At 38.5% G+C, this 11,937-nt stretch overlaps 1 protein-coding gene across 2 annotated transcripts in view; it reads left to right on the top strand.

The window, feature by feature from the left end:
- The window catches only part of zzef1 (zinc finger, ZZ-type with EF hand domain 1), a 36,396-nt gene extending 31,606 nt beyond the window's left edge, over positions 1–4,790 (top strand). For both annotated transcript variants that reach the window (XM_042724105.1, XM_042724104.1), the window contains exons 53-54: positions 730–801; positions 2,616–4,790. In XM_042724105.1, the coding sequence (XP_042580039.1) occupies positions 730–801; positions 2,616–2,696 (153 nt within the window). In that variant the 3' untranslated portion in view covers positions 2,697–4,790. The remainder of the gene's footprint in view (positions 1–729; positions 802–2,615) is intronic.
- The last annotated feature ends 7,147 nt before the right edge of the window (positions 4,791–11,937 follow it).

Below are 11,937 nucleotides of genomic sequence, written 5' to 3' on the forward strand. Positions count from 1 at the left end.
ACGACAACAAACCATTATAAAATATTATATTATAAAATAACAAACCATTAACTAAGAGTTTTGCCTCCATAAACTCCTAATTTGCTGCTTAATAATAATGAGTAAAATAGTTAAGTTTATGTTTTGTCAGGATTAGAGATGAAGAATATGTGCTTTATAAGTACTAATAAACAGCCAATATGTTAATAATAGGCATGCTAATAAGTAACTAGTTAATAGTATTTATGCATTATAAAATATTTAAGTATTTAAAAATAGTAAACTTATGTTTTGTAGGTTCCACCATACTCCCTCAAAAGTTCTCCAGGGATTGTATAACAGTCTCTGCATAACACAGAAATACTTACTTAGAGACTCTGGACTCTTAAACATGATCAATGTGAAATACCTGGAACAGTGCAAATACTCCTACCTCAGGAAATGAGAAAGCAGGGCTGATTTAGATGGTGTCTGGTTAGATTCAGAGTTATGTCATGAACAGCGTGGTGCTGTTCCAAACCCCAGATTCACAGCTCGTGTTGAGCTACAGGAGCGTGAGCCAGTCTGGTGAATAACAGTGTAGTCTAACTGGCCTTGAATTCAACTGACCTATCCTGGCAAGTGCTAGAGAATAAATTCAGCATTGCTGCTTGTTTTCTATATCGATGACCTTTAAAGGGGCTAAATGTGTCATATTCATGTTGTGGTTGAATACTAAAGCTGTCATGTGTCTTTTTATTTGTCCATTAGGAGCAGGACGTTCTGCAGGAGTACCTTCTTGCTCTCACTACCAATGAACAGCTAGTACTGCGCACTGCACAGGTAAGACTACCACAGTCTCTGCAGTGTTCTTATACATTTTATTTTATTTTACAATTTCGTATCCTTCAGTGTTTAAATCAAGGGCGGACAAGAAATAAGTACAAGCTAAAATATGATTACAATTCAAAAAAAGCTCAAGTATAATTGAACGAAACAATGAAAAGCCTATTTAACAATAAATTCAATAAATGGATCTTTAATAAGAGAGTCATTTAGTAATCGAAGCTGCTGGGAATGTAAGAACGCAAGGTAATGAAAATACTGAAAACCCCTATTTTTTTTTTTGTTTTTTGTTTTTTCTCCAAGTTCAGACCAGGCTTTATGAACAGTTATGAACATGTCTGAGAAGCTATGCCATAAACACCACATTTGTAACCATAAAGTAACAGGTTTACTTAAACATTAAATAAATATGACCTGTCCGTTTAACTTGTTGATTTAATGCAATTCATTGTTTTAAAAAAGGCAGTAAAAAATGAATAGTAACCAGAGATAGGCTATTTTCTGGAATTTGATTAATTGACACATCATGTAATAATATTTGTAATCAGTGTATACCGATGAATAATTTGACTTTAGGGAAGAGAAGGAAGGTAGACTTTGGTATACAGCTTGTAAGGGTTATGCCTTCGAAGATGACACACAGTATTAAGAAAATAAACCGCTGCAGTCCGTGTTCAAATGAGTACACATATATACCAGCAGCCACAAAAGGTTTTCAGTGGTGATGGATGGTTCACTGCTTAAAATGAGATGTGGCAGAGCCTAGTGCATTAACTTGTGCCATAAAGCTGCTAATTCACAGGAAGGACAGGATACCGCAGCACAGTGGAGAGGTGAATGTTGGTCAAATAGACGGCTGCATCCAATGTCCCACAATATCCTGATGAGTTCTAATGATCCTGTAATGTCTAATGGTGTGTTATTAAGCTTGTTTTATTAGCAAACCCTGATGACTGACAGTCATTGTAAAGTATGGCTACTTGATGAAAAATTAATGAGTGTATTTTATTATTACTTAGTTTCGTTCATGTTGCTTCTTTTGCAGTAACATTCGTTTTACTACAAATTAATACATGCGATTTGGGAAAATACTTCTGTACACTTGAGTTCTCTAAAAGTAAAAGTGTTTGACCTTTGTTTACTTACTGTAGATAGATAACGGCATAAGTGACAAAATTGCCCTTGGTGAAATAAATATTTGCACTCCTCATCACATGATGGATCTAATCAAATATTATGCTTAAACAGCTGAACATCAGAAAGCATATTGATAAAAACACCTGTGTCGATTCTCGCACGAGGCGTACGAGTTCCCATCATCCATATACATGTGTGTTTGTGTGTGGGCTGTGGGCAACTCTAATGCATTTAGTCATTAACCCCATTACTGTATTTGGTGTGGCTAAAGGAACACATTGTGTTGTGTGGGACGCGTTTAATGCTCTGTATTTATCTTATCCCGAGCACCTTTTTAGTTCGAATAAAAACATGCTTGTAATATTCATCACGGCCAAACAAGTGGTTTGATGTTGTTAACAAAACAGCGTTTTTGTGCCAAAAAAGTTTTTAAATGGGTCAAACGGTGACATATTTGAAGTGTGATAATTGTGTGTGGGTGTTTTTGCTGAGCTTTGAGGGCCACAGGTGTGTGAAACGGTTTGATAAATTACCCACAATGTGTTGCTTAATGGTTTTTCTCTCTCTCTTCCTCTCTCTGACTTTTTTTCTGCCATTGTTGCCCCTCTCTTCTTTCTCCTGCTGTATTCATTCACTTTTCTTTATATCATTCTCTCCCCTGTTTTATTGCACAGGCGCTGAAGAACATCGCAGCCATCAGCCTGGCCATTAATTACCCAAATAAATCCACTAAGCTGCTCAACCTGTCCACGTGAAAGAGGGATGAAAGAGAGATCGAGATGAGAGAAGGGAAACTTGCCAGAGGCCCATGGGAATGGCCTTCTGTGCTCGACGGCTGCGGCAGGAGCGGGCCACATATCGTCTTCCAGAAAAACCCACCCCTGTGCTGTTTAATCATAAAGTGGGGGGCACGGCAATCTTGTGTCTCTTAATAATCACTATTTCTCATCTGGTTTTTTTTTCCACTTTACCTCTGCTTGTTGCGAGTTTAGTGGGCTGTGCCAAATTTGTTTTCTCACCCATAAACACACGTTTCTTTCTCCATTCCTTCACTTTCTTCTTCGGAAAAGCCACCGTGGGCAAGACAATCGATCAAAGTGAAAGCAGGTCACCTTTCCCTGCCTCACACACTCTCCCTGGACACATTGCCTAAAAATACGAAGCTGCCGGCAAAGTCTCATCCTTCAAAGTGGCCCGAGACTTACGTATACGACAAATATATCGATATCTATCCGAAACCGTGGAGCCTTTTCTCTGTTCACTCTCAGTGGAGCCTGAGCTGATGTTAGTTCAGTTCTAGCAGCTAGCAGTTACACTCGAAAACCACATGCTTCTAGACAAATGTCAGCTGATGTTTGTGAGTACGTAAAAAAGAAAAAAGAGTTTGACATGCCATGTGAGTCCAGAAGGCTCCATTTGCCTTACAAGTGCAGCTCAAAGTGATCTCGCAACTGATTGTGGGTCAGTTAGCAAAGTTATAACACGTCCTAGTAAGGGAATGTCAGCTCTTGTCTTCCATTGTCACGTCCCAGATTCTCAACTCACTTATAATGCTGCATACCAGCAGGAAATATAGAGAAATATCACTTTATGTTGTGCTGCATGCAACACTGAACTAAACCATGATGTCCATTACTATTAGTGACATATCGGTTGGTGTATTCTGTAATATTATTGGAGTTGGAGACATTCTGTTTGATCGGTTGATCGACACAGAATTGCGGGTTTAGTGGATAGTCTTAAGGTGCAGAACTTGATAATCATAATCTTCATTGATCTAGTGATTGAGACTCACCAATATTTTAACTGTGGTGACATGGATACAGTTATGGAAGTTGTGTTGCTTTAAAATATCTGTTTATTATTATTACAGGGACATTATTGGGTGAATCTTGAGTGAAGCGTTTGATTGGCTAATAGAGGTCAGGTAAAGGCTGTTCTTAGTTCTAAACAATGTTTATCTAAATGTCTTTTTTTTTTTTTTATGCCATGTAGCCAAACATTTCAGTTTTTTAATGAAATATCATAGTATTTTTGTTATTGACATGGGTTAGTTCATTTTTAGTTCAGTTTGATTTCATTTTAGTGGAATTGAGGAATCGAGACGGATGGTTATTTATGCCAAAGAATCATTATTGTTTGAAAGAGAAGCCTCTAACGCAAAGAAATTCATATTTATCTTCCTGAAGGAGGCTCTAATGTTGGCGTGGTTGGTGGTGATGGTGTTATAATTGAAAAGAAGGTTGAAGTGTTGGGCTCCAGCGACAGACACAGATCCTTTAGTCCTCACTGTTTTTGTTTACATGAGTACTAGCATGGAGCACTGGCTACATTTGGTGCTGCTGCTCAGCCTCAGTTCGGGTGGATTTCAAAATGTGTCTGCCAGGAAAACTTCCTGTCACTTTAAAGCCTCAGATATTAACAAACGATGTGCCTATGTTTAAAATGAAGCAATCTTCATTTAATCTACATGTCATTGTAAAGGTCCTCTTTTCAACTATATTTTTAAGGAAAATGATACAGATTAATTTGGAGCACTTTCTATCTATTTTATTTTTATGAATGTCTTTTTTGTTTCAGAGCTCATAGCTTCACTTGCTTTGAATTTGACATGAATGTATATAGTTGTGAATATGGATAATTGCGTAAATAATTCATATGAAAATGATTTTTCATGTCAGCCCCCCACGTTAAAGAAATGTCAGAATAGTGTACTATATTGTTGTAAGTTTACACTTGATCCTTTTGAATTGATTTGCTATGTCACACACACACAAAGGAAACCACAAAACTGCTTTGGGTTGATTGCTCATTTGTTTTTAATTAAAAAAGTAAGATATGCAAATTCATGTGCTTGGAGGTTTCCCTCTCTTTTAAGGAAATTCATTTAAAAGTCAAAAGATGACAATTCAGTCTTTTGGAAATTGTTGGTGGGTTATAAAGGATTCCAGTTTTATACCATGTATCATTTATTATTTATGGTTTATTTTACTTACTTTTGAAGTCATAATAACAAAGAGTTTTTTTTTTTTAGTTTTCCTAGTTTTTTTTTTTCATTTACTTTTTGTCAATGGTAATAACACTACATTGAGCTGACAGAAGAAATGAAGAAGAAATATATATATATAAAAAATTGAACCTTTAAACTGAAATCAAAAAATTTCCCATGAAACTTCCATTTAAGAGTTTTTTTTTTTTTTTTTCAAAACCTTTTCCGTACTAAAAATTCCATATAATTTAAACAAAATCCATCACATTTTGCATGTGAGTGCAGGTATTAAGACATTTTCCTGTTATTTCTGATTTGATCTACTTTGTTTCATTTTCCCTGTGCTGAAAGAACCCATTCATCTCCAACTGCCTTACATGTGGAGCCTGAAGCCTCAAATGTGGCGTTACTTAAAGTTACACTAAATTACACATAATCCAGCTTTTATGAAACTTGACTCTAACTTCAATAACATGTAAGTCCATTAAAACAAGAGTTCCCTCTCGAGCTTTCACGAGACATCACGGAGATATTTCTCTGTTATGGGAACTCCTTCCCTTCCAACCTTTCCTGAAGTCCTACTGGCTTACGCCAGTCAATGACTGGCCAATTGACGCGAAGTATAATATCTCTGTGATGTCTCGTTCCCACTCTCAGGCCGTTTTGCAACCCTCCTTTCCCCCATCCCATTCCCATTTGAATATAAACACCATCCCCAGCATCCTGATCCAATTGAGTATGAACAGCAGAGGTGTCTCAGGTGTCACGTCTATATGTTTGTGTTTTGACTTGGCAAACACATAGATCCTCCCTTTAGCACTACAAATAGTCCTTCCCATGTCAGCATTTTCTTCCCTCCTAGAATGTAAGCCATCTGTTGTTTTATTATAACCGTCGCCTAAATATAGGCTCTCGCTTTCAAACACGGTCGCCCCGTGACACAGCCACACCCTGGCTTTTGAATTCGTTCATCTAGCTCATCTTCCCATATAAATATGGACCGCTTTGCCTCATAATACCACCAGCGTTTCTCGCTGCCTCCCTCTTTCTCTCCCCATTCACAGAAACACTGAATGACGGATGTGTCATTGATGAAGATGATGATGGTGATTGTGCTGAAGAAGACAGTGATGATTCAGAGGCGCTCTGAGCTGTAACATCCCCCTCATTCCCTGTGAGTCAGCTCTCCTCACACCCCCCACCCACCTCCTCTCCGGCTCCCTGTCTTCCCACGAGCTGGACACCGGCAGTAAGACCCTACAGCTGCGACCACACGGGGGGAGATGATGATGACGACGAAGTCATCCGGTGGGGACATGAGGCAGTGGGTTTTAAGTATAAATAGCCTGTGAAAGCGCAATGGCGCGAAACTCTCTCTTCACACCTACACCTCGGATATGGGAAAAAGGGTGAAGGGGAAAAGAAGAGAGTGAGGGGGAAAATGAGGAAAGTGACAAACGGAGTAACTGATAATCTGCAGATGCGATGGTTTTTTGAGAAGGGGTGGGAGGCTTGGATTCAGGCTTCGCTGAAGATGAGTTTGGATTAATGGTGCTTTCACAGCAGATGATTTGTGTTTTGGCTCAGTGTCATGTTATGCGGGAATAAGGGCTTCGGCTGCATGAATGCAGTAGTACGGAATCCCTGTTATAGGATTGAGCTCTTTGGTTTAAAAGGGGAATTAGCATTTTCTAGCCCAGGGTTCTCTTTGGAATTTCCCATGGATTTTTAGAATAATAATTTTCGACGAGATTGATGAGGTTTACGCATTTTGTTCAACAACATGAATTACACACATACTTCAAATGCACTACAATCTTAAAAATAAATCTTCTTTATTGCCATTTAGGGTTCCATGAAAGCCTTCTGCAACCAAAATGTTCCAATAAAATATTCTTCACACTAAGAAAAAAATAATTCTTTTAAGAAATGTTCACTAAGGATATTTTCATAGTGGTGGCCGGGTAGCGGCCTGCAACCTGTCTGTGGTGGCAGAGCATTCAGGGTTGGTTGAAATCATATTACGGGGCGGTCAGGAGTGTTGAGTTCCCCCTCCGTTGAAATCTCTGCATGGCATCACTGCCAAAAAAATCATTGAAACTTTTAGTTTTTATAATGTGGTTGCTAACCAGTTACTCCTTGTGTAGCATCTGGTTAGCAATTTAGCTAGCAACTGTGCTGTCAGTCATCCACGTCTAGTTTTACTTTGGTACTGTAGCTGAACTGTTCTTCTGCTGTGGATGTCATTGGCTTTCTGCCACCAGCATTTTGCTAGTTCCAGTATAATTAAAGAACTCTGACTCAAGACTACAGGCAGGCAGATGCACAAGAACAAAAAGTTGTATTTGTATTTACAGTATTGCCATCAGGTATGTTTTATCTGTGCTTTTTATGTGTTACACTCTTAGGAAAAAGGTGACAGTTTCATAGATGAAGTTGTGCCCAATGGATGTGAGGATTAGATTCTTATTACACAAACAGGATGAATTTTGTTCTTTTGGGACACAAAGGCCTTTGACAACATGAGTGTATGAATTTGCTGAGAATGGGTGTGTGATTGGCTCTTATAGCTATTAAAGGGTGGATGGTAAGTGGAAATGGACCAACATTTGAATATTTTGCTAAGCTGCAGATCACTTTTATGTCTTGCTAACATATGCTCAAACTTTTCAAAGTAAGGAGTGTACTGTTGCGTTTCTTTGTATCTCATGATTATGTCTTGTCCATTGCCAATGGTTTTGAAATTAAATGCTCCATAAGCACATATGGGTGTGATGTTTGGGTGTCCACTATACAGTTTATGTAGAGTCACATTATATGTTTGACCAAGGAAGTGTTGTTTAAATGTTGTGTGGACTTTTAACTATAGATTAACATGTATTTGCAAAGGTTTACCAATGTACTAGATGTTCAAAATGATATTTAAACAGCTCATGATCACTTAGAAACAAGTTGAACTGAAATACTCCTCTTGTTCATTAACTGACACTGTTTCTTTCTTGTTCTTCACATGTCTCAGACTATCCTGGCAGTATGTGTTTTTAATGTCCAGTCACGAAATGAAACCGAGGCGAAAAGCTGTGTGAAATGAATCTCATCGCTGTGAGTGTGCTCTAGAGAAAAGCAATGATCTGCTCTCTGACTTCTGTCAAATGCTGCAGGTTTGATTTTCTTGTATGGGAGAAAGAGGCTGAGAGAAAAGGCTTGTTTTGTGTGTTTGGGGAGAGAATATTTGCATTTGTTTTCAATTCTCTAATGTCAAGCTCCATTGCAATGCCTATAGGGCTATGGGCTGAGAGGATCTGAAGTTGAGCTCTGCTTCACTGGAGTCAGCTGCCCTCAGAGGCTCGTCTCCTGAGACACTCGAGAAGAACTACACACCACACACACCCCTCATCGTGACGAATGAAGAAATCCTTCTGTCAATACACTGCAGCTAACTTCAGTTTTTCCTACCTATTTTGTCTTAGGCAAAGATAAAAGACCTCATTGAGAATATCTTTCTCTTTATATGTCTGCATTGTTGCGATATCAGAGATTTAGACTACATTTTTCCTGTTTCTCTCTGTCGCTCTGCCTGTGGCTTTGTTCAGAATGAAATACTGCATGAAATGCATTTGCATACACCAAGGGGCTTAGGGCTAAGTTTGGTGCTGGTAAGAGTTTGCAATGTTTTTGCAATTAATTTTTCAAGGCTGCATTTATTTGATCAAAAATACAGTGAAAACAGTAATACTAAGACATATTAGTACAGCTTAGAACAACGGTTTTCTATTTGAATTTAATGGTGATGGTGATGGTGATGACAATGAATGTGGAGTTCAGCAAATAGCATTCAAATTTCTTTTAATTTTTTTTTTCTTTCTTTTTTTTTGATATTTCTCCTGTTCATTCAGAAATTCACCAACATATCAAGCATGTTGCATTATGGGATAGTGTTCCTCACAGCATGTGGTCGTATAGTACACATTTGCATAGGTAATCCAGGAATTCTATGCATCCAGAGATTTTGCATATGGTGCACAATAGACATTGAAAAAAAATAGAATGAGTAGTATGGCAGTATGCTATGTGAACTATTTTTAGTAGTGCCTCTAAATATGATGGAAGACTTCAAAAAATAGCTGTTTAACCACCTTTCTTTCGTCCTTGGAGTGTTATCTTTTTACAGCGTTTGTCCTTCAGCAGAACATTGCAGTGAGGTCACTAGAGCTTCTTCATTCAGCAGTCCTGTGTCGTGCAATACATTTGTTTTTTAAATGTAAAGATGGAGTTAACAGCAACATTTTAGGTTCTAGTAATGTCTTCGCAAACAGAATGAGATGCATTCAGCCAACTCGACAAGCTCTGTTCAGATCCCAACTCTAAACCCAGTTTCACATGTGGCACCCCAAATCTTTCAGAGAATCAAACACAGCGTTCCACTGCAGCAGAAATGACGTCACATCAGATGTCACAGACATCTGAGAGCTTCATTACAGGAATGCCCCATCGCAATACTAATGAGACCTACTTCCTGTTTCCCAAGTGTCACTTCTTCAGAGACCTGCCTGCTAATTGGCTTGTTTAAATAACCCACAAGAGCGAGACCCCACTCAGCCTTTTAACCCAGATTTAATGACATCACAGAGGGACATGTCTGATTGCTCTGAGAGACGCAGGAGACTATTTTAGATTGGATTTCTCCTGTAGTGTATGTTTGATTCTTAATAAGGGCTTTTGTGTCTAACGTGGGGGCCCTGTTATCATAATCCATTTCGTTCCTGTCCTTTATCGTAAAGGAAATGAGCCTTCACAACACAGTTTTTCACCATACTCCCTTACAACTATACACAATCCATTTACTAACCATCTGATGTGTATTGCATGAAAATTTTCAGTTCTCCACCTACAAACAAAGCCTTGTTTACAAGACTGCAAAATGGGCCAGATAGCAAAACACTCTCATAACAGCCAGTAATAATTCATACGAGATGGCAAAACGTATCGTGATGTACGACTTAACGTGCATCGTATGTAAACACACAACAGGTTTTTTCCTATTACAATCATTGTTAGGTTTGGATTTGCACGTTTTTGTAAGCATCAACTCGTACAAGTTGTTATGATTTTGCCATCTTGTACAGATTATTAAGCCTTCTCATGAGAGTGGGTTGGGCAATAAACAGTAATCAGTAATCATTCAAACAAGATGGCGAAAATGTATCATAGCACTACTTACATTGAAAACATCCAAATTTCATGGTTAGGTTCTATTTGTACAAACAAATTGTGATTATTTATTTATTTTTCCATCTTGTACAAATTATTACATCTTCTCATTAGAGTGGGTCGGTGGGAAGTCGTGGCCTAGTGGTTAGAGAGTTTAACTCCTAACCCTAAGGTTGTGGGTTCGAGTCTAAGGCCGGCAATACCAGGACTGAGGTGCCCTTGAGCAAGGCACCGAACCCCCAACTGCTCCCTGGGTGACGCAGCATAAATGGCTGCCCACTGCTCCGGATGTGTGTTCACGGTGTGTGTGTGTTCACTGCTGTGTGTGTGCAGTTTGGATGGATTAAATCCAGAGCACGAATTCTGAGTATGGGTCACCATACTTGGCTGTATGTCACGTCACTTTCACTTCACTTTCACTTTCACAATAGTCAAAATGTAAGAGGCAATGTGGTATCATTCACTATCTCCATCCCTCTTTCCATAAGAATGAAGTGCAGCAGGAGTGATAGAGGAAGAATATGTTTATTAGGGGATGAGAGAACTGGAATAGAGGTTAATGAAAGAGAAAGACCCAGTAGGAAGTCCAGAAACATTTCTTGACCTTTTCTTCTCATCTACCCACAAATGCCTATCCGCTCAAGGTAAAACTGTGGGTGGAGACCTTCTCGGAGAGCTCTGGTTGTTCTTTTACCATTACATGTTCCCTTACTTTTCCTCTGATTTGCAGACTCCCAAGTGTGTGTTGTGTAATACCACCTACTTCCCTGAACTTAAAACACTTGAGGGCTATACTGCATGAGCTTGATTCATAACCACATACAAATTCAAATAATACAGAAGGAAAAGACATTATTTTTTTATGCTTCATAGGTTTGTATCTACTATCAGTCTTTTTAAAGTATCTCTGAGCTTTCAGAAGCATTGATATCCGTTGTTGCTATTAAGGAGGCTGAGGTGAAGTTCTGCAATTCTTGCTATTATCTCGTCAGTGAGCTGTGTATTTCTGTTGACTTCACCCACTCATTGGTTTACTGTGCCACGATTTCAGTAAAAAGTGCAATTTCTAACTTACTAAGTTGCCCTTAAAGGGATCGTTCACCCAAAAATAAATAGAAAATCATCACTTACGAACCTTAATGACTTTCTTTATAAAGAACACAAAAGGAGAAATTTAGTAGAATGCCCAGGCTGCTCTTTTCCACACAATAAAAGTGGATGAAACCAGTTCAGACATTCTGCAAAAATATATTTAAATAGAAAGAAAGAAAGAAAGAAAGTACTCCTTTTGCTATTTTTTACACACAAAAATATATATAAATTTAGGTTTGTAACGACAGGAGGGTAAGTAAATTCTATAAGTATTTGATGTTCCTCTGCTTCTCTTATACATTTATGAAATCATTCCTTATGGTTTTTCTCTATAAGTATCATTGTGAACAAATGTCATTATGATGCCTCTAGCTGATCTCTAGATATAAAACTATAGTGCTCTGACAGTGGTACAAGGTGTCGTTTGGAAAGACTGGATGATGGTTCAGTGATACTAAAATTAAACTCATGTTAATGCCTGGAGCAGGAGGTTGATGTGTAATTGTGACGTTCACATGAGATCGCTTTGCAGCGCTGCAGTCTCTGCAGTGGGGCGGTAACCTCAAAACATCAGGAGTACAGAAATTTAGGGCTTCAGGACTGCAGTGATATCACACCAAGCCTAAAACAGGCAACATAAAGTGGAGCGGAGAGTATTTTGTTTCAGTTCTTGAGATTCTTCCTGTGTGAGAGTGTTAAATTAC

Source organism: Cyprinus carpio, chromosome B5, assembly GCF_018340385.1.
Source record: "Cyprinus carpio isolate SPL01 chromosome B5, ASM1834038v1, whole genome shotgun sequence".
NCBI classification, from domain to species: domain Eukaryota; kingdom Metazoa; phylum Chordata; class Actinopteri; order Cypriniformes; family Cyprinidae; genus Cyprinus; species Cyprinus carpio.